Source organism: Ischnura elegans, assembly GCF_921293095.1.
Source record: "Ischnura elegans chromosome 13 unlocalized genomic scaffold, ioIscEleg1.1 SUPER_13_unloc_2, whole genome shotgun sequence".
Taxonomy (NCBI): domain Eukaryota; kingdom Metazoa; phylum Arthropoda; class Insecta; order Odonata; family Coenagrionidae; genus Ischnura; species Ischnura elegans.
In genome coordinates, this window is record NW_025791658.1 from 4798685 (window position 1) to 4822534 (window position 23850).

The following is a 23850-nucleotide window of genomic DNA, read 5'->3' on the forward strand; positions in this document are numbered from 1 at the left end:
TTAATATGTGCTCCAATATACTGTGAAATAAAAATGGTGGTGTTTTGACTGCCACTATGAGTATTTCAGGTTTTACTTTTTTTCTGCCTCTGTGAGAGGGATTTTGGACATGTACTGTAAGATGAAATGTACAAGTGTATCCATTCTTTCATGAGGATATGTTTGAAATAATGGTCAGTAAATCTAAGACCAAACATGTAGTCTATTGAATGTGGCTCTTGTTCATACAATTTTTTTTAAGAACAATACTTGGCTTGTGGCAGCTGAGGGGAAAAGAGTCCAAATGGCTCAGAAATGTGAAATGATGCTCTTTTTTTTATGATGATCTTTTTAGCGACGATATTTAGTTGCATTCGTATTATTAATACTTCATGTGAGGCCTGGTTTCGCAAACCACACATCGGTGGCTGTGTGATTACGGATACAGAAAAGTTGTTTGCGCGAATGCTTCAAAACCACTGCTCGACGTCGGAAACTACCCTGTCAGGCACCACGCCATGTAGTTGCGTCTCGCACAAGTTGCGTGGGTTGCAACTGCTGCGCGACGTATATCCGTGATCAAGGAGCACGGTTGCGCACTGCGAAGCTTGGAAAACGGATACGTGGTGCTCCCGTAAATGAAGCTAGAGCGTGATTGCTTCTGTTTACGATGGGGATTCTAACGGAAATAATATCCCATCTTTAATGCCGTTATAATAATGATTTTGCGTCCGATTTTGTTTTATAAGGATTGCGGAAAAAATTGAGCTCGAGTGAAAATCATGCACGGATAATCTGCAACCCAGATAAACCACAGCCGGATAGTTGGGAGTCTTCTGTATTTGTGTGGAACAATAAACATTATTATTATATCAATGAGTCTCCTCTAACACGTAGTTGTTTTTGGGTTGAATTCAGAATAGTCCTGACTCTCTTCAAAGGCAGACTCACGCTCTTATCATGGCTGTTTCTGTAACAAAGAGAGTGACATCAAACGGAGAGGCTCCACACTAAAATGTCTATCCTAATGACATCTTTGGCACTAAAGCCTCGCAACATTTGTATCTTGACCTGTTATTCTTGTCAAACCTGAATATTAAGGACATGACCTCTGACAGTGTTTACGATCATAGAAAGTTGGTAGGAACTAGAAATCTTAAAGAATTCTATTTTCACTGAAAATGACTGAAATCTGTAGCCAATGGGAGAGAGAAAGCATTTAAAGGTTAATTTGCTGCATAATTGCTTATTGTCATTTATTTTCTGTCAAGAGAATGTATTTGCTTGTGGCAATATATGTATGAGTTTCGGAATTGAGACTAAAGCTGATACAGTTAACACTCACTTAACTATACGGATACGTTCCTGGGGGGTGTTTCAGAGTCTCCCTTTCCGAGCGGATCGGGAGACTTGACGCGGATTCTGCGTCACTTACTATCGGCCAGGCAATCCGTGCGTTTCAGACTGGCTTCCTATCGACTCAAGGCCGGCTTTCCTATCGGATAGAAGTCGAGTGGGCTAGAGGTGCCGGAAACTCATTCCCGTGGCGAGTGGAGATATGTTATATTGCTGTTTTTTATTAAGTATTTGGCTATAATAAAATCATACCACTTTATTTCATGAGTGCTGATATATGTGGATATTCTGATAGAGTAATATAAGTGCTAGTGACTTTAATTCTCGTGTAAATTAGGCGATAAATAGGCAGACTGTATCACTGACGGTACAAGTTCGTTTGCGTTGTTATTTGGACGAGTAATTTGGCAAAAAGAACGTGAAACAAGTTGGAATGCATGGCGTAATGACTTACAAATATGCAGGTAGCATAATGCATTGAATATGTGTCCGTGGGTTAGGAAGTGTAACAATTTGTATACACCCATGTCTCGTATAGCGCAATTTCGATTAGCGCAATTTCGATATAGCGCAAATTCGTCCCTCGGGGAAACATTGCAACGCAGTGTAGCCTAATCAAAAATCTTAAACGCTCTCGTGATAAAACGTGAACTTGCGCTAAGTACACACGAAATTTCTATCAATTTACGCATATTAATATTATTTCTTGCCTCAAATCTTCTTTTTTGTTTATATATTAATCGAAATTCATTGCTGCGCAATTGCCAAAAGTATTACTCGTCATTGGGTCTAGATAGCCGGCCTACCGAAGATTTATCTCGTCTCCTTAGCAGAATGATAATAAATAATTTAGATCGTTAATTAAGCGTGGGGCTAGTGGAAATGAGTTTTTTTTTCAGCAATACGGTTTGAGACGTATTTTTGCCGTCGTAGGTTACCGGGGATTGACTTCCAGGTAGAGAGTCTACGCTAAAGCCTTCAAGGTCATCGGTATTCACGGAGCGGTGACCGAGTTGCGCATGAATAGCATCAACACATAAAAGGGTCCGCTATAGAGTCTTAAACACAATGGCTTCGTTCCCTCCCCGCAGTCATAGCCCTTCTGCGTCTCAGGAATACAGTTCAGCAGAAGAAGGTGATTTAGATAGAGCCATACAGGGTAAAAACCAAGAGAATATGGCAAAAAATAGGAATGCGTGTAGAAAAATCAAGAATTTATCAAGAAAAACCATTAACCTAGAAGAGGACTTGAGAGAGGTCAATTGCTTTGAAAATGGAGAGCGTCAAAGCGATATTGCGCGGAAGTTTAAACTCACGATACCTTATTCTGAATAAAGACGAAGCTAAAATATCAGTGACCTCAGCCGCACCAACTTCAACCAAGCGGTCTACACATACGGAAAGTTCATGGTGAATCAGTACAAAAAGACGAGAGTGGTAATCGCTCCAAGACATTAAGTGAAAGCTCCGGTTGATTCCAGAATTTAAACGGCAAGCAGGTATTTTCAGTGCGGCGATATCAGCTGGTGAATCTGCAAGTGTTGATAGCGCAGCCACCACAACATTTTCTGATGAACTCCAAGCTGTTATTGAAAGTGGCTCCTTTCCCCCTCAACTAGTTTTTAGTGTAGATGAGACGATATTCTTTTGGAAAAGAATGCATTCTCGTTCATTCATTTTCAGGGAAGGAAAACCTGGGTCAGGTTTCAAGGCATTTAAAGACTGTTTCACGTAGCTGCTAATGACTCGGAGGACTTCAAATTAAAATGATTTATCATTCATAAACTCCGCTAGCTATGAAATGGCATTCAAAGTAGCATTTTCCTATCATTTCGATGAGCGACAAAAGGGCCTGGGTGACACAATAGTTGTTTTTAGACTAGTTTGAAAAATCATCAACTGCCGGCAACGCATTACGATCCCCTCAGATAGCAGATGTTAGCCCACCCGCACGACAGGACGGAATTTCGAAAGCACGTAAGAATTTTTTTTAACGTGAATAAAAGTATTTGAATGCGTGAATACTATCTTTAAAGATGTTTTAAACTATAAATATTTATAGAAATAATGTTTTCTAAGGCTTTTTATGGGAATATAGATGTTTTAGAGGAAATTCAATACCCAAGACCTATGCTACCAGGAACGCATCCCTATCTTCCCTATGTTAAAACGCTCTCGTATAACGCAAATTCGTATAGCGCAAAGACCCCAAGGAACGCATCCCTTGCGCTATACGAGACATGGGTGTAGTTTGTAATGATTGTGTGCGACTTGGCATCGTAGTCACATCGAATTTAGACGTGGATATGCACCTTATTCAGTTGATTCCATGGTACATGGTTTCAGTACATTCCATGTACATTCTAAATATTCATTTTAATATGAAATATTAGTTCAAGCATAACGGGAATAGCCACGATAACAACTATACCGTAGCTCCCTCATACCATCCTTTTATTTATAGCTGTTTATAGCTTACAAATTTCCACCTCGAATCAACAATTGACGGTGGCGCAGCGGGTTAAGGCAGCAATCCGCGAGGTTAAGGTTATAGGTTCGATTCCATTGTGCAGCAAATATTTTTTTTCTTTGTGGAATTTTCGCTCACTGAAATATAATTTAGAATATGTATTTCAAGGTGCATCAATAGCAACAATTTGTCATTTTCGTACCAAATAAAATGGTGTTATAGAAATAACCGAGAACGTGCAAAACAGATAACAAAATTATTTTGCGTTATTTTATCGTACATAACTCGAACCATTACTATTAATGGACACTATTCAACCTAATGTAATCGCTGTATTTTCTTCCAGCGTACCTCCACTTTCACGGAAAATTTGTAAGACGTTTACAGCATATCATGAAGGCCATAACATCATTTATGATGATCAATATTCATATTTAATTGAGATACTGAATGAAAATATGACAATTTGGTTAAACAATTGAGTAAGTAAACCATATGTTGTTGGAAAAAATTATGGATTTCGTGACTGCCTGTAGTTTAATTCTTAAGAACAATCAACTATGCTCTCATGAGAATGACAGAACAAACTCGTTCAAAATTTTCCTTAATTCCCGTAATTTGCTCAAAACGACAGGGTATTACGTTAAAAAAAAGTACATACGAACAATTCTAAAATAATTTTACCCGGCAACAGCGTCAATTATGTGACACTGTATCAATTAGCACTTATTTATGCCCGTACATACGTTTCGCCTCCCTTGTGAAGTATCAAATCTTGCGGGAGGTTATTTTCGCTGCTCACTTGTCTCTTGAAAATTATGACGTTTTCTCGTTTCCCGGAGGAGGATGACTGTTGACGTCATACCAAAAGCGGAACGCTTTCCGATAGTATGTGTGAAACGCACGGAAGACGAGCGTAGGATAGGTTCCCGATCGACTCGGAATGAATCCGTTTCCGACGCCGCCAATCCTACGAGACTCTGAAACACCCCCCTGATACTCGTCACATTGAGGGAATTTCACGTTTAGTGAGACAAGTATTTCAGGCAGTATAATTTACACTTAATGTGCCATTAACTGCGTAATGGGGGCTATTTTACACAATGGCCATCATTACAGCTGATAAAGCATAGTGCTTGAAAATACAATAGGGTAGTTTCCTTCATCAAAGAAAACAAAAGGCATTGATTGTGATTCGTTACCCACCATTAGTGTATTCATAATTTACAAATTATTTGGCTTTAGACATCCCAGTTAAGGCGAATGTTAATAGTCAATTTTAACGTCATTTGAAAACTGCCAGATTGGGACAGTAGGCGTGGCCCAAGGGGTAAGCCAAGTACGCAGCCATTCAGGGTGCCCAGTGAATTGGGGTGCATGAGAGCTCAGTCCAATGTTAAGTAATAAATGAGGGCCGTTATTTTTCAACCTCCTACGGGTGATGATCGGGAGACGAAGTGAATGATTAAAAATTATGTCAATCCTCTTCAGTCTTCTGAGATCTTCCAAGTAGAAAGCTGAGTTCACTGTGGTCCCGCTAGGCGTGAATTCGTGCTGGAAACCACTTCTTATGTCAAAGAAGACAACAGGGTAGTTTCCTTCATCAAAGAAAACGAAAGGCATTGATTGCGATTCGTTACCCACCATTAGTGTATCATAATATACAAATTATTTGGTTTTATAAATACCGGTTTAGACGAATGGCAATGGTCAACTTTAATCTCATTTGAAAAAGGCCAGATTGACGCCCATGTGATGCCACATGTGACGTCACAGGGACCTAGTTTCTATACGAGTAGATAGGAGTTTTAGAGATGATGTGACTTTGCAAGGGTAGGCTGCCAACAATATGGTAGTTTCCTACATCAAAGAAAACGGAAGGCATTATTGCGATTCGTTACCCACCATTAGTGTATTCATAATATACAAATTAGAGATGTGCGAATAGTATCCGCGAATGCTCGAATACCTCGAATATTAGAAAGTATTCGATATTCGAGGTTTCGAATAGTTATGCGAAAAGTACTGCCTCGAATACCTCGAATACTTTGAATTTCGCGTCATACACTGTCGCACGCATGTCGTTGGTAGTTGACTCGGAAAAATGTAGAGAACTGTAGTCATTTAGTGCTTGCAGCGCCGTTTTACGCAAGTTGACGAATTACATCAAATTTGTGGATTTTAGCGGTGAAAAGAGTTCGATGAGGGGAACCGAAAATGGTCGGGTGAAAAAATCCGAAAATCCCCGATTCCCCCCACCAGGAGAACCTCAGTGCCGTGGGATAGCAACCTTAGGGCATTTCCCAGGATCCGCTATCCCCCTCCATTCAGCACTTGCCTCACCCACTCTGACGCTTTCCTCTTCTCCGAAATCAAACAGAAGGTCCCAGATCGCGCATGGATCGCATTACGAAGACCCCTGCTTCGAAAAAAATATCGAGTTACGAGAACAATAAAAACGTGTTTCACGCCCTCCCCCCTTTTCTCACCCACTGACCTTTTTCTGGCTACCTGCTTCGAAGTTCCCCATTCCTGGAAGTCAACAGCTGTGTGAGTTCCGTGGGATACTTACATTAGCGCATTTCCCAAGATCCGGTATCCCTCTCCATTCAGCACTAGCCCCCCCTCTGAGGCTTTCCTCTTCTTCGAAATAAAAAAAAGGTCACAGCTCGCGCAGGGATCATATTACAAAGACCTTAGCTTCGAAAAAATACCAAGTTACACGAGAACAATAGAAACGTGTTTCGGGCCCTCCCTTTTCTCCCCCTTGACTTTTTTTTCCTACCAGCTTCGCAGTTCCCCATTTCTGTGAAGGTCAACCGCTGCATGAGTCATCTATTAGCACAAAAGGTGTCTAAGAATGACTTTCGTCAATTGATGTTACACCTTTATTAAATTGAAATATTAGTAATGTGCGCGTAAGTTCAAAATGAATAAGACCAAACACGACGTATTTCTGAGTTTATTTAAGCATTTTACGCGAGGAAATAAATGTCAAAATTGGACGGAGACTTAGCATTCTGGCGAAACTCGATATGAGCAGCAGAGCTTCTCCGAAGTTGATGCGGTATTTTTTTCCGAAAACATATATCAAGTTACAATTTATGAGTGGTGCTATAAATCTTAATTGTTACAGTCCCAGACAAAGGGATATTTTCTCAGAATATTTTGTTTCTTCCTGATAGCAATTCCAATTTATCTTCTTATCTCCTGAGAACTCCCAAAGATGGACTGAAAATAATTGAAGAAAATCCGGTGGAAAAGAGCTTGTATTTTGCAAAATGCCTCAGATTGTCAGCTAGCACTTGGCAGCAGGAGTGAGGGGAAAACGATGTTAGTTGAATTAATTATATGCCCAATTGTTTCCATAAAATTAAAATATTCATTAATCAGCTAAATTCCTGTTCGAATCATTTAAAGGAAATCAAAATTACTCCCCAAAATCTTTTGTTGCTTGCTGCATAGGTAACCGAGTCAAACATACCAGCATTCATCATTTAGTATTCGAGGTATTCGAAATTCGAGGTATTCGAATATTCGAGCAATGATTTAATATTCGAATTCGATATTCGAATTCGAGAAATCTGCTATTCGACCCATCTCTAATACAAATTATTTGGTTTTATAAATACCGGTTTAGACGAATGGCAATGGTCAACTTTAATCTCATTTGAAAAAGGCCAGATTGACGCCCATGCGATGCCACTCCATGTGACGTCACAGGGACCTAGTTTCTATACGAGTAGATAGGAGTTTTACATCGTCTGTTTACATCGTCTGAGATTACCAATGCATGCATGAGGCACAGAGCTCAGGGAAACATGTCTTAATAATCATCCTTAAAAATCTTTCCCTGATTTATTTTCAGTGCTGGCCCCAAGGGAGACAACCTGTATGAGTGGGTCTCAACGATTCTCGGTCCTCCAGGCTCAGTCTACGAGGGCGGTGTCTTCTTCCTGGACATCCACTTCTCCCCAGAATACCCATTCAAGCCACCCAAGGTGAGTCGGTCCCTCCTGTCGTGATTCAAAGACACTCTGCTGGAAAGTCGACGACTGTATGGAAAAATTGCCCAAGAATGAGGAAATATTAGAGTAAAACATGCCGATTCTGGATATCGAGGTTGGCAAAAATTGCAAAGCAATGTTATACAGTGAGTCCTCGTTTAACGTCACTTACCGTTCCTGAAAAATGTGGCGATAAACGAAATGACGTTAATCGAAGCATAATATCCCATAAGAAATAATGTAAAAAGTGAATATCGGCTCCTAGACCTCACAATTCCTACGTGAAAAAAATGTAAGCGTATCATATCTGGGGCATTTTTTATGGTGGGAATGCCAAACTATCTCTCAAATACGAGTTCCTGTCTTCATCGACGACAATAGCAGCAGTGACGTAAATCCTTCTCCATTTTTGTATCTTCCAGCATTTGCATTTCGGCTTCGATATGGTGGTCGCCCAGGCGAGCGTCGCCTGGGCATCATCATTGCTGAAACATCGTCGCAGTTACAGGAACCAAAATTATTGTGAACACGGTGAAAAAAGTGACGGCAAAAACTCTTGAGTTCTACACGGAAAAATGCCTTGAAATCACTTTTTAGGTTCCTGAAAACCATTATGTCAAGTAAAACCTTTCGCACCTACTTAAGAATTCATTTTGAAGAAAATTTGCTAAAACCGTAATCGCAATTAACAATAAACACACCGTTTTACACGTCGTTTAGACTGACTGTATTACCGCCCACAAAAGGAACAACCTGCAACGCCCGCCGCTTCGCCTTTTTTTTTGCGCGAAATTTAAAAGACTTGACGTTATCGCGAAGCAAAGGTGCGATAAACGAATGACGGTCTCAAAATTTTCGTGACGTTATCGCGAAATGACGTTAAACGGGGTGACGTAGAACGAGGACTCACTGTAATTCCATTTAAAAAGTATCGTAAAAGCCATCAACTCCAGAGCAGAAAGTGCATAATAGAAGGTTAGCATCATTTAGAATGAGAATAGAAAATAAGATGCGAGAGATTAAGATATTTAACATTGTGTAAATGTGGTATGGGAAATTTTTTCCTCATCCTTCAATTCATAACTTATTATTGTTAAAGTATTCTTATGATTAACCCTTTCGAGACGGTGGAGTTTTTGTCTTAGCACAACTGCTGTACTGAGCCCCAAGAGACTCTTCTTTCTCATGGTACGGAGCATTTTTGTAGGGCATTTGTTTAGAAGGGTCTCGCTGAACCTTTTTCAACCCCTCCACCCTCACATTATCTCGGACTCCGAGAGTAGTCGCGCTCCCTCCTTTCCGGGTTTACGACCATACCTGCGGCATTGGTTCGCGGTCAACTTATGCATTGCTTATATGTATTTAGCATATAGATAATTGTTGCTTGCACGTAAATTGCAGACTTTGAATTCAATTCCTCATTTTGTTCTGAGCATTGTCAAATTTTAAACGAAGTTCTAAGGCCAATATTAACGCATTTAGTGCAGTAACAATTTCCATGTTGATTTTTATACATAACTCGAGATATAAGTTACCGTATATCTCCGAATATAGTCCCCCCTTTTTTTCCAAAAATGGCCGCGGAAAAGTAAGGGGGGGGGGACTATAAGGCTTTATATGCCTGATCCTATTTGCTCAATGCATATTCAAGATTTGGCCAGATGGGTGTAAAGGAGCACCTTCCTTTTACTTCTTCATCTGAAAATCTTCCCACAGAATGCTTGACAAATCGTAATTTCTTCAGGGCTCTGCCGCAAATATTTTGGAAGATTTTCAAAGTTAACTCTGACATTTAAGGTGAACAAGTGTGCACTATGCATAAGAGATTAGGCCACTATACTAAGAAAAAGATATGTGAACTTAAATTCAGCACTAAGTAAGAGAAATTAGCTTTGCATCTTGAGGGATTTATAGAAAAAGTAAACACGTAGTCAACGTTATCTATGTTTTCACCACATCCAGGCAAGGTTCTGCAGATATCCTCTTTGTAATATATGATGGTATTTACTCCCTAAGAAGGCAGGAGATGTGACTTTGAACAGTGCACGGTCCTGTAACAATGGGAGTGACAGAAATCCTAAGGTAGGCTCCACCCTGGTCTACCGTTCCTATGGTATCCTTGGCACAGCCTCACGACAAATGTACCACTGTGGTATGTGAGACCTGGTGAAACATAGTGGGAATGCCTCAACTCCATGGGATGAGAATGAAAGACAGCTGCAAGATTACACACATTTTTAACCCTTACGCTGCTGTTCAATCTCCGAAAACCTACTCCTCACATGCGGCGAAAAGGTCAAAATGCGTTGATCCCTAATCCGGGACCCTATCCTCGACGAGCTCATCCATGCAGGACTGTCTCCTTGACCCTACCAGTGGGGGGCCTCCCTCCCGAAAAGTGACTGCTCTGACTGCAATATGAAAATCAATCCAATCATCAAAAAATGATCGTTTTCATCGCACTCCTGCCAATCAAGTACGTCTTTGAACCATGTTTCTGCAATGAAAAATAACGATTTAGTTAACTTTGCTAAAAACGTGGCTGCGGACAACCGGAAAATTTATCAAAGTTAAAAAAATCTTTATTTTTCATCACAGAAACACCGTTCAAATATGTACTTGATTGATTGATTGGCAGGAGTGTGATGCAAACAATTATTTTTTGATGATTGCATAGATTGATTGATTTTCAAATTGCAGTCAGAGCTGTCACTTTTCAGGAGGCAGGCCCCCCCCCCCGCTGGTAGGGTCGATGACAAGGCCCTGCTGGGGTGAGCTCGTCGAGAATATGGTCCTGGATTAGCAACCTTTCGGAGTGCTTCGGCAAAAGTGCTGACCGCATGGCAGGGAGGAAGAAAAAGTACGTCCACAGCAGTGAAAGGGTTAACCAGTAGCAGGTGAAATGTACTGACTGTCATGTGTTACCGTGGTTCAGCGGTTATGAAGTTCAATATCGAAAGTCATGAGATCACTTCCAGTGTGCGGCAGTTTCTTTCATCATTACTTTTTCTATTACAGAAGCATCCTATTCACAATTATTTTCATGATTTTGCGGAGAATTTTATATCTGTACGAGGAATTCGGTTTACACTTGCGGCATCTGATGTTTTTCCATTTTTTTCACGCAGAAGCCTCCTTTGATATATGTCATATCCGTGCCGCAACACGACTCATTGGAACGGTTGTTTATCTCTTTTATTCCTGTTTCTCTGCACAGGTGACGTTTCGCACGCGCATCTACCATTGCAACATAAACAGCCAGGGCGTCATCTGCCTGGACATCCTGAAGGACAACTGGTCCCCCGCACTCACCATCTCCAAGGTCCTTCTCTCTATCTGCTCCCTGCTCACCGACTGCAACCCAGGTGAGAATGGTCATGATAACAATATTTATTTGATTTGGGTACAATACTCCTAAGAGCACAAATTGAACAGTAGTGGTGAGCAAAGTACATCAACATAATACCCCGCAAGCTGCCTAAAAGGCGTGTGGCAGGGGGTGTTAGGATACCAGCCGTTTACAGCTAAAAATAATTAAGTACTCCAACGAGGTTGGGACTAGCGTTTATTAAAGTCCTTTATTGTTCGGGGGAAAATCGAATTCCCGTATCTATCCGTTCGGCAAAAAATCTCTCTTAATTTATCGCTTCTATCGGACGTGGAAATATAGTGTGGCTCCAATATTATGTTCTCTGTGTCGCTCTTAAAGATATCCATTCTCAATTGTCCCAGCAATCTAAGCCTAGCGCGCAGCCTCCGAGTCTCCAATGGCTCCCAGCCTAATTCGCTTAACATCTGGGTAACGCTGTCTGTACACCCGTAGCAGTTTTTGACGAAACGCGCAGCCTTCCTTTGTATTTTATTCAGTTCGCGGATTAGGTCTTTCTGCACCGGATCCCATACGCTCGCTGCATATTCAAGGTGCGGTCGGACGAGAGCGAAATAGCACCTTTCTTTCACTTTCTCATCCGAAAATCTTCCCACAATACGCTTGACGAATCCTAATTTCTTCAGGGCTATGCAGCAAATATTCCTCATACGTTTTCCCCACGAGATGTTCGAGGTTATCGTAACTGGGCCATTTCATCTCAAATCAGGCAGATAGTGCAAAATCATGTCAGGTGACCATCACCGATTTCTCTGAAATTTATATATGTGAAAGCAGTATCCTTATGATGAATAATGATGCCTTTATCACAGCTCAGAACCAAACCATCATAAAGTTACCGTCCTTTGAACATTGCAGTGTCAGGCCTCGGAGTAAAAATGAAAAATCACATAAATGCTGATTACTAAGGAATTATGGCCTGTAATGCAGTGGTTATTGTTTCATTTTGAAGACAATTCATTTATGCACATTATGGCATAACTTGCAAGTCATTTGAAGCAATAATAAACAAATAAGAATTGTTTAAACAATAAAAATTAGTCATTATTTAACAATTTATTACTAAAAAAGGCCACCTTTTATTTTCTTTAAAATTTCTCAGGGGGTAGTTTAAATGTTCTGCTTTCAATTAAAAAAATAAAAAAGGTAGTATTTTTATACTTTTTGTTTTAAGGCACGTCAAAGTTAGGCATGTTTTTGACTCTTTTACACTAAGATTGCATACCTTAAAGGGGGGAAAAATGAAGTTTCATTCTACTTAGCATTTATAAAAGTGAAGAGTTCATATCTGAATGATTGGTTACATCTATTGACTGAAAGCAAGTTCAATCTTGTTTACTTCCATGGCATCCAATGTGTGCAAACACCTACTGCTACTGACTGGAAACGGTGAATGAGTCGCAATTTGCACTGGGTCTATTTCAATAGCAATTCACATAAAGTCTTCACATTAAGTTTTTCCTCTCTGACCCCCCCAAAATAATTTAAATTGACAGAAAAATTGACTTTCCTTCAAGTATTCGGCCATTGCTCTCAAACTGTTGCACTCATCTGTAAGTTCGTCGCAATACGACTTTATGTGATTGCATAAGAATCCCACTGTTTACGTTTAGGCAACACAATCACGCATAGAATAGAATCAATAGCAAGTCAAGATAAATATGGGAAATAATATCTTCATCTTTCACAATGTGTTGTAACGAGCTCTGGGTATAGCGAATGATATTCTAGGGATTATTAGCTCTTGTTAAACAGAGCCTCCAGTGTAAATGCCATGTAGAATATAGCTTGTATTCCACTCCCTGAAAAGGCAGGATGTGTGCTTGCCCCATAGCCAGTCCTGTAACGAAGGGAGTTACATAAAATCAAGGAGAGACTCCACACTGGAATGTCTATTTTAATGACATCTTCGGCACTAAAGTCTCACTACAAATATACCTAAAGCTCATCTGCTTATTATTAATTTATAATCTGCTCACAATTATTGGTCCGTGTGCCATGACGACACATTGATCTTGAGCCTGCACCAAAGCCAGAAGTCTGGTAACCAAAGCGTTCATTAACCCTGGCGAAAATTCAGACACTTCTTAATTTCCCCCTGCCCCCTCGTCCCTCCATTTTCCCACTCACAACCTTTAGTGGGAGCTGAATTTTGCAAATGATATGTAACGTCATAAGAGATAAACGCACTTTCATTGTTGCGTTTCCATTCACGGCATCTATCGCATTTGTTGAATGTTTAGTTAACGTGCGGCCGATGATCGTTACGCAATCAATATTTCTGCCTAAAATGCCTTATCTACAAACCGTGAATTTGACAACACTTAAACCGTGAAAACCTGTAAAAAAAACGTGAATTTTATATTTTAGTTTGAGTGGGAACCATGTATCAGCCAAAGTTCTAAATTTACTGCATTACTGTAATTAGTGTTATTTGTTATTGGTGAGAGAGCGGGAGTGTAAATTGATTGCATCCATTTATACACAACCCCTTGTGTGACTCGCTTATTCACGTATACAAAATCCTGACCACTTCCCGCAGGGCTGGAGGGCCCTATATTCTCAGGGTGGCAGGGGACGGAAAATGATCCGGGGAAAAATTATAAAAAACCCAATTTTTCCTCTCTGACCCCCCCAAAAAAAATTTAAATTGACAGAAAAATTGACTTTCCTTCAAGTATTCGGCTATTTCTCTCAAACCGTTGCACTCATCTGTAAGTTCGTCGCGATACGACTTTATGTGATTGCATAAGAATCCCACTGTTTACTGTGATGAGGACGATAGAGGTCCACTTACTTGGGTGTCGTGCTTTTTCCTTAACACATTACCGCATTACACGTCCGTCCAGCGGTAGTGGTCCGGTCATGTATTTTGACCCATTCTTGCATTGTGATTAGTGACTCCACCCTACGGATATACTTAAGACTATTTTGACCTAATGTATCTTCTTGCTAAAAAATAAAACCTATGCATAAAAAATTATATGTCCAATAAAAATGTGTATTTAAAAACATGCATTAGTTCTCGAGTTTTGTGACTTCAATTGCGTACACGTACCTTCCCTGAAAAATGCTTAAAATGGTCGGCGTCTAAGGGTTGGTGAACTGCAAAGGGCGCCAGTTTAAAGGCCGTATCACACTAGCGACTGCGGCCGGCGCTGCGGCTGCAACTGCGACTGGCCCGTCGACCAATCAGAGCGAGGCAGTCGCAGCCAATCAGAGAGCTCCATTTCAATCTCGCGCGCTTGCGGCAGACGTGTTTGTTTGTTTGTTTTGGTTACCGTAGCGAGGGAAGTTCAAGAAGGTTGTAAGGTAACGCTGAGATAATTTCAGATTTTTAAAGTGAAGATGGAAGCCCAGTATATTGGATATTGCACCCGAGTACACAGGTGAATGAAAATGAAGTACGTTTTAACATATTTTAGGAACATTTTCAGCAATTGCTGCTCTCTATCCATTCTTTGGGCTTTCGTAAACAAGCAAGCCACAAGCAGAAACGTTCATACGTGCGCATGCGAGATCGTGGCGTCGGCCGCAATGTGTGATGGGGTGCAGTCGCAGCCGCAGTCGCGGTCGCAGCGGCGGTCGCAGTCGCTAGTGTGATACGGCCTTAAGAAGTGTTAAAAATGCCCTCTCCCCCATCACACCTTTCATTTCGGACCAGTCATGCACACCTCACCTCTTGAAGCCTTCCCATACATCTGCCTTCCAGGGTTCCCACTCAACCGTGAAAACCTTAAAACGGTGAATAAGCCGTGAATTTTGTCTGCCGTGAAAAAACCTGGAAATAGTCGTGAATTTCGTCATTAAACCTTGGACATCTCTCAAACTTAATTGTAGAAATACGATAGACAGATTAAAAGAAAAATCGATATTTCGATCATGTTTCAAGGCCGAGTCACGTACGGATACTGCCCACGCATTAACCTGCACACGTGTGTTTGAAGCGCAATTACTACTTTGTCCGTGTGCCACGACAGCACATTGACCTGAGATTGGAAGACATTAACCCTGGCCAAAAAATCAGGCACTTCTTCACTTCTACCTGCCACCCTGCTCTCTCCATTTTCCCACTCACACCCTTTTAGCCGGACATGAATTTTCCTAACGATAGGTGACGTCATGAGAGATAGCACTGTCATTGCTGCGTTTTCATTCAAGGCACCTGTTGCGTTTGATACATTTTTAGCTAACGTGCGGCCGATGATTGTTACGTGATCAATATTTCTGCCTAAAATGCCTTATCTACAAACCGTGAATTTAATGACATTTAGAAGATGAAAACCTGGAAAAAACCGTGAATTTCATTAATCAGTTAGAGTGGGAACCCTGGCCTTCTTACAGCCTCTCTGTTCATATGAGGGGCTCTCGGTGAACCATTTGGTCACCTTGACAATGAGTATATATTAGTCGAAACCCAGGGTCGGAACAACATAAGTTTTTGTGGAACATTGCTGGGTGATTTATTTCGCACTATAAACGTGTGGTTTAACCAGCCTGAGCAAGTGTGGAGCCTGAGCACTCGATACAATAAAACCTCTTTGTTGTGAACCTTTTTTATCTTGTTAAACCTCCACTTATCATACCAAGGAGAAACCCCTGAGACGGCCTAGCTACCTCCACAAATCGTACTGAGACAACTGGAGACCATTAATGCAGCTGCAATTACGTACATGGAATGACATTTTCATCGATAAATATTTCATATTTACAGTGAAACCTCGATATAACGACACCCCACGGTGCACTAATAAACACTCGCTATAGCGAATTGTCGCTTTACCGGAGGAGGAGCAAATAATAGCCAATATACCTGTTGCGAACAGATATACAGGAACAGGAGTGGTGCGGCGACAGATAAACGTCTATCCGATAAACGTAAGCATAAATCCAGACGAAAGGCGATGTTTTTTTGCATCACTAAATTTCTTTACTCAAATAACGACTAACTATTCAAACAATTTATAAGCGCCGCACCGAATAAAAATCATGCAAAGCATTGTTTCGTCAATCATTATATTTATCGAACGACAGTTTACCACATAAATTTGAGACTGAGCACTCCATTAACTTCATTTCTAACAGATCGCTAGCAATTACAGAGGTAAAGGAGTCTTCATGATAGTCTTCCGGCGGTGAAACCCTCGCTATGGCGAGAGCCAACACCGAAAGGGTCTCGTAAAAACGAATTTTTAACACTCTTATTATAGGGTCAATTGACGGTGCATCGGCTATCTCTCGTAATAGCGGGGGTCTCGCTATAGCCCGTACTCGCTTTAACGAGGTTCCACTGTATTTTGTTTTCTTATACACCATTAATGTGCTGTAATTTTATGTCAACCATTAGTTATCGCCATGTTGTTCCATTTGAGAGCATACCTAACAGTAAATAAGAAAATAGATATCCAACTATCCTAATAATTTTAATTGATTATTGATTTAAGAGAGATCACATTGTTTTCTCTCGAATCATGGCAAAAATCATGCGATAGCGCTCGCTTTCTGTTATTAATAAATATATGTTCACTAATGCATGCATGTTATGTTTAAAAACATAAATATAACGGTTTTAAAGACAGTAGTGCCTTTCATTTCCAAAGGATATGAAATAATGGTGCCCATCACTTAACCATCTCTATAGTGAACCTCCATTCATCAAATTTCCCAAATTTCGGTCCCCTCCGTTACGATGTAAAGAGGTTTTACTGTATGTATGAGTTATTAAAAGAAGAAAAAAACTTTTCATTTCAGCGGATCCTCTGGTCGGGAGTATAGCCACGCAGTATTTGCAGAACCGGGAGGAACACGACCGCATAGCTCGGCTCTGGACGAAGCGGTACGCAACATGATGCCGAGTTGCGGTTGTTGGGAGAGGGTGGTGCCGGGGGAGGGAGGAGGTTTGCGTGGGACGGGAGAGGAGAGGGGGACTTCTGTCGGCCTACCAAGGCACAGGGCCGATGCCCCTCTTAGAAGGTAAGGAGCCGTGTGCCAACTCATTTTGCCTACCGTCTCCCATTGTGTGATCACTAGAGGCAAAAATTATTGGTGGATAAAAACTGAATTTCATCATAAAATTTCAATTTTGTCTCAAAAAATACAGTTTCGTCATAAAAATTCACTGGTCATGTATATTCCTCTTTTTTTTTATCCCCAGAACAATAATTTCAACAATAAAAATGCTTATTACCGTATTAAATATATTTTTAATTGTAAAAACCTTGATAAGGAATGGTCAAAGCAAATGCTAAAGGAATAAGTTAAGCATGTTAAATGCATATACCCTAAACACTCTTTGCTATGTATGTACTATCGTTTTCAAAAATATGTAGACACCCACAAGCCCCACTTAACTGATGTGGTAGGGTCGGTAAAAACTTGGAAGGTTGGCACATGAGGTAGCCTGCATCTCTCACCAGTACGCCAGCAATAGCCGACGAGGACAGACGCGGGGGCGGCCGGGCTAGCGAGACAGGAGTCAAACTACAGGCTCAAATGCCCTAGCGGATAGAATGCACTGAGGAAACTCCACGCACAGGTTGGGCCTTCGGTGTGTTTTCTTGCGAGCTCCATGGCGAGGATTTCCTCTTTTCAGATTCATATTTGGACTCACCATAAACACAGAATGTGTATGTGGCTCCGTAGCTGAGTAGGATTACTTCACACGCATTTGATGCACTGAAGTTATGGGGGGATTCGAATCTGAGCCAATTGCTTTTTTTTATTTTTGTGAAAGGTCCATTGATAATATAGTAAAAAACGTATAGTTTGCACTTAACACATTGATAACAAAAGTCCAAAAAGAGAAAAAAAAGAGAGAGTTAAAAGAGAAAATTCCAAATATCAAATCATTAGAAGAGACAAGGACTGAGAGTATGAGGGTTCAGGGCGAACCCTTCGAAGGATAAAATCAACAGATTTAGGCGTTACTTGGTGGAACGATGAGATATTCATGATGAAATAAAAACACAGTACTATTCCACAACCTTATATTTTTGCAGTCTACTAGTTTCAACGTTTACACCGTCATTATCAAGACTAACTGAGAAAAGCATACAACATCCAGCCTTATTTATCCAACAATAGTGTGAGGGAAGGAGGAGGGGGGGGGAACTAAATGAGGAGGAGCATTGAGCATTGTTGGTTGGATAGGAGGTTCAAAACAAAAAGTATAAAAGTTTGGGGAGGTGGGGTGGGGGCAGGCAGATAAAAGTCAGGTGGTAACGAGGTTAATGAGAAGGGGAGGAGGAAGGATTGTCGAGGAAGAAGTCAGATTTTAAAACAGTAGACACACGTCAGTCACCGTTGACTGACAGTATAAAATATGATAATGCAGGTAAACCCATTCATACCTCGTGGAGGGAAATTCTTTCACGTTATGAGTCCCTTTAAAAATTTTTGTACTCTGTATGACGCCCTCTCTCATCAACAGAAGGGAGAGGTTCGCACCAATCTTAAGGTTGGGGCCCATCTCAGCAGAATACCGATCCTTTTCCTCGGCCGCTGTTCGAGATTGTTCACTTTAGCTAAGTTAACTAAATCGTTATTTTTCATCGCAGAAGCACGGTTAAAAGAAGTACTTGGTTGCTTGATTGGCAGGAGTGCGATGCAAACAATCATTTTTCGATGATGGGATTGATAGATTTTCAAATTGCATTCAGAGCGCGGTCACTTTTGGGGAGGGAGGCCCCCCCGCTCGGAGGGTCGAAGAGACGGTCCTGCATGGGTGAGCTCGTTGAAGAAGAGGTACCAGATTTGAGACCTTTCGGAGGGTGTACCACTACCATCCAGCGAAAGGGTTAAGAATTGTTACTAAGTGTTAGCTAGTCCTCAGTAATGTCCTCTAATAAATATCTTACTAGTTGTGAAAAGTCATTTGTGTTCCCTTGGCTGGCGTAAGTGAACTCTACTCCCTGAAAAGGCAGGACTTGTGCTTTCTCCATAGCCAGTCCTGTAACGAAGGGAGTTACATAAAATCAAGGAGAGACTCCACACTGGAATGTCTATTTTAATGACATCTTCGGCACTAAAGTCTCACTACAAACAAAACTCATTTTCTGGCTGCTAATCAGTCTGCTAGACTTTTGTGGGCTAAAATCCTTAGGATCATTCCATGTCAGTTCACTCACAAATTTTGGTTAGGGATTTTGATCAAGTTTGTGGGTGAAAGGTGGTTCTTGACGAGTGATTTATGAACCATTTAATTGTTTGGTAATATACGCGTTCAGTTACACCATAAAATGAGGAAGTTTTACTATTTCTTGGGTACGTGCACCAAAATTGTATCTGCTATAATTTTCTTGTTTGGTTGCCAAAAAACATATCTTTGGTGAAAAACGGAAGCCTCTGTCATGAATTTGGTATGAGGAACATTATTAATGTATCATTCTTACCATTTGTGCCAATTTTTTTGAAGAGTTAGGTTATTTAAGTTGTTTGACCAAAAAAAATCAAAATTTCCACAACTGTGTGTTAAGTGTCTAAAATTTGCCTTATACTGCCTAGTATTCACTTCTCACTTGGCTCGATTCTCTTTACAAAACACTTTTTACGAGCATGTTTACTTTGTTTATTGAAGGATACTTCTTCTGAAGAACGGAAGGTTAATACAGTAGAACTTCTTTAGTACGTTTTCGAAGGGACCACAAAAAATGAACGTACTAACCAGGGAAGTAAATACCGTATTTCTCCGAATATAGTCCCCCCCCCTAACTTTGAGGCTTTAGTTTCGGGAAAAGTTAAATAAATACATTTGAATGTAGTCACCCCCTTTACTTTTACCAAAGGCATTTTTGGAGAAAAAGGGGGGACTACATTCACACATATACGGTAATAGAAATAGGGGTTATTGCAATCCGTGGAAAAGTCACCAAAACTACAATTAATGTCCAAAGCTCTCGTTGGATCGCCTTCGTGAACTCTATCACATTTAAAATCAATGGAATTTGCGCTAAACTGCAAAAAATAACCATCTGAAGGACAATCACTATGTTTTCACAGATTTCCCAGAGACAGCTACATAAAAACGTCATTATTCTCCCGTGAATTGTCGTATATGTTTTAGTAGGACAAGTTCAGCTGGGCCATTTCTTCTTTCTCGGAGATTTCTTGTGGAAAATGGCAATAACCCTGAGCCGGCCTCGATGGCGCCGGGGTAAAGTCTCCGACTGCTAACCTAGAGGTCGCAGGTTCGAATCCCGCCTGGGTGGCTTGACCACCATCCAGGGCATGGATGTTTGTGAATGTCAAACAAGGGAGCAATGGCTAGGGCGAGGATGATCAAATTCCCCGGAAATTTGCGGGTAAGTCATTATAAACTCCTTCTAATTCGCGTGGTAAGGCACAATTCAGAGTTAAATGTAACAGTGATTTCAAAAATTAGAAGAAAAAAATATTGCTGCAACTGGGAATCGAACCCGGGACACCATCTACAGGTTACGGGACTTACGCCCTAGACCGCACTGCCACGGCCGTAGTTGAGAGGTAGTGCTTACTGAAGGGATCTCATGCTGTGCGAAATCTTTACATGCGAATATCTCTTGAACCTGGGCCTATGTGGAAGAAAGCCGTGACACTTTTTCTATTTCGCCTATATAGTTTTAGAAAATAACATCTGCATCAAGATCCCAAACATCACTTTGGCGACGTATCCTTGTTAGTGCGTGGTTTCAGTATTTATGTCCATGTACAGTCGAACCTTGATAAGCTGGAGGTTAAGGGACAGGCATTTCTCTCCTCTATCTCCTGGGTTGGAGACATAGCCGAGTGGTGTGATAGCTGGTAGAGGCAAGCCATTGGAATTCAAGAAAGACATAGTACGATCACCACAGATTACAGGCCAGCCGGCGAGAGTTGTCCGATGACTTCTCAGAAGGAGGACCCTGCGCCAACATGGTTTGCAACCAATCGCTGTCCCGCAAATGCACCTCACACCCTCGCCTAGTTATACAACGTTGTCAAATGCATATGAAGATCCAAAACAATCTGTAGAACCAAAACCAGCCCTTTCTTTGAATCACCAATACAAAGTATTCTTTCATTGAATCCTTCACGCTCGTCTTCCCTCCTGGTTCCTTTCTCCACGGAACCCTTTTGTTTACGTGTGATGTGGGCGTTTCCCTTTGTTACCTGGCACCCTTGCCCCCTACCCCTACTAGCTCTCAACGGACAACTCTCGGTGGCCGGACTGTAGTTGCTTCGGTATAAAACTCCCGCTAGGCGTCCGTGTTGACCGGGACCTCTGGAAAACGCCTCGTCATCCAAGCGCGGGTAGAGGGAGAACAGCTTACCGCCGGGTTTCCTCTCCTCTATCTCCTGGGTGGGAGACATGGCCAAGTGGCGTGACAGCTGGGCGAGGCTAGCCATTGGAATTCAAGGAGGGGAAAGACATAGTACGATCACCACAGATTAAGTTCAACAATACAGCGAGGAGTAGAGCGATATTCACTGCACGAAAGTCAGAGAGAGAGAGACCGTGGTCTCCTACACACTTTCACCTGCCTCTCACTCTTCTGCGATTGGCTAGAAGAGTGGGTGGGCCTCGAACGCATTCAAGGTCACCCTCCATCAGTCGGGAAAAAGAGTATAATACATATCATTCGGACATGTTTATGTATAACGATACCTCCACTGCATAAACGCTCAACAATTAAATCCGCTCATCCAGATATAAATTTACATGTAAATCAGACGAGACCGTAGGGGTGGTATTAAGTATGGAGATTTATGATGTAAAGAGGTTTTACTGTACCTATTTGTCTTCATGACTTTTAACCCTTTCGAGACGGCGGAGTTTTCGTCTTAGCATGACTGCTGTACTGAGCCCCAAGAGACTCTTCTTTCTCGTGGTACAGAGCATTTTTGGAGGGCATTCGTTAAGAAGGGTCTTGCTGAACCTTTTTTGACCCCTCCACGCAGGGACTTCGCATTATCTCGGACTCCGAGAGTAGTTGTACTCCCTCCTTTCCGGGTTTACGACCATACCTGCGGCATTGGTTCGCGGTCAACTTATGTATTGCTTATATGTATTTAGCATATGGATAATTGTAGCTTGCACGTAAATTACGGACTTTGAATTGAATTCCTCATTTTTATCTGAGCATTGTCAAATTTTAAACCAAGTTCTAAGGCCATTATTAACGCATTTAACGCAGCAATTTCCATGTTGATGTATATACACAGGGTTCCCACTCAACCGTGAAAACCTTAAAACCGTGAATTAGCCGTGAATTTCCTCTACCGTGAAAAAAACCGGGAAATAGCCGTGAATTTCGTCTTAAAACCTTAAAAATCTCTCAATCTTGATAATAATACCTTCCCAGAAATTTTCATCTTCGTTCGTAGCTAGCGCACTTCTATTCATTGTGGCAAGCATCGTCGAATGCGGTCGCATGGGTCAGAAAAGCGTGGGAACGAATGTTGCCTGAAGAAAAAAACATCTTTCCCCAGCGCAGGCCATTTCTCTCCCCCTCCTGAAATATGACACCACTTCTCATCAGCTTGTTTACTTTCCTCAAATAGCTTGGTTTCCCCTCCCTCGGTCACTGCTTAGTCCCCCTTCAACCCAATTAGCCTTCCCACTGGCTGCAGCGACCACTTTCGAAACTAAATCTAGATGGCCATTGTGTCGAAAAATTTGAACGTTTATTCAACACCCTCAATCCTATGACTGGAAGACCGCTAGCCTTGACAACCTGCCATGCGCTGTGGACACTACGCTCCCTGCGTTTGAACCGGGTGACAGCGAGCTTTCGGCGTGACGTTACTAATTCTCGCGCATTGCGGCCCTGAAAACGAGAGAAGATTTCCGCTTATGGCAACACAGCATTACACGATTGTCGCATGCGTCGACCTGGAACTTGCCAGTTTTACGTCGCAACCGGAAAGTTTGTGTGGAGTTATTTACTGTCGGTGGTGATCCAGTTCCTCCGCTTTGTGCTATCTAAGGTAATGCTGTTTGTTTGTGTCGTTAAAGCCTCAATGCCGTCGCGATATAAACTGCTACATAGTCTCACGAATACAAGGATCAAGAACTTTGCTATTTCCTTGATCCTTGTATTCGTGATATTATGGATTTCCACCAAGTTACGCCCTCTACGATTAATTATGCTACATAGTCGTTCCATTTTTCCCAGAGCAACGGTAAGAAGGGAACATGATTTGCCTCTGATTAGAGAGATCGATTCAGTTTTGGTTTCAGAGTATTACAATAGCAGAGAAAAGTCATTACACTGCCGCTTTCAAAAGAAAGTTATACGGTGGAACCTCGATCTATCGTTCCCGCATTGATCGTTCGCCGTTTCTGGTCCCAAATAAAGTTCCTTATAGACAATTTAATTTTTTCCCGCATCTATCGTTCCCCGAAGTATCGTTTCTCGCATTGATCGTTTGAAGATCGCGGTTCCGACGCAGAATTTTCCCGCATCCATCGTTTGACGAAAATGAGACGAAATAAATACAATGTGTCATTTATGGCTAATAACGACAAGCACGTAGTTGGAATCTTCTCCAAGAGATGGAACTACCATTGGGAGAAGCTCAGTGCCGTGGGAAAGTAACATTAGCGCATTTCCCAAGAACCTTTATCCCCCTCCATTCACCATTCGCCTCCCCCCTTCTGACGCTTTCCTCTTCTTCAAAATAAAAACAGGTCC

At 41.5% G+C, this 23850-nt stretch overlaps 1 protein-coding gene across 1 annotated transcript in view; it reads left to right on the plus strand.

The window, feature by feature from the left end:
* The window catches only part of LOC124172757, a 62450-nt gene that overhangs the window by 32312 nt on the left and 6288 nt on the right, over positions 1 to 23850 (plus strand). The window contains exons 6-8 of the mRNA XM_046552244.1: positions 7674 to 7806; positions 11030 to 11177; positions 16952 to 17173. Coding sequence (XP_046408200.1) covers positions 7674 to 7806; positions 11030 to 11177; positions 16952 to 17049 — 379 coding nt within the window. The 3' untranslated portion in view covers positions 17050 to 17173. The remainder of the gene's footprint in view (positions 1 to 7673; positions 7807 to 11029; positions 11178 to 16951; positions 17174 to 23850) is intronic.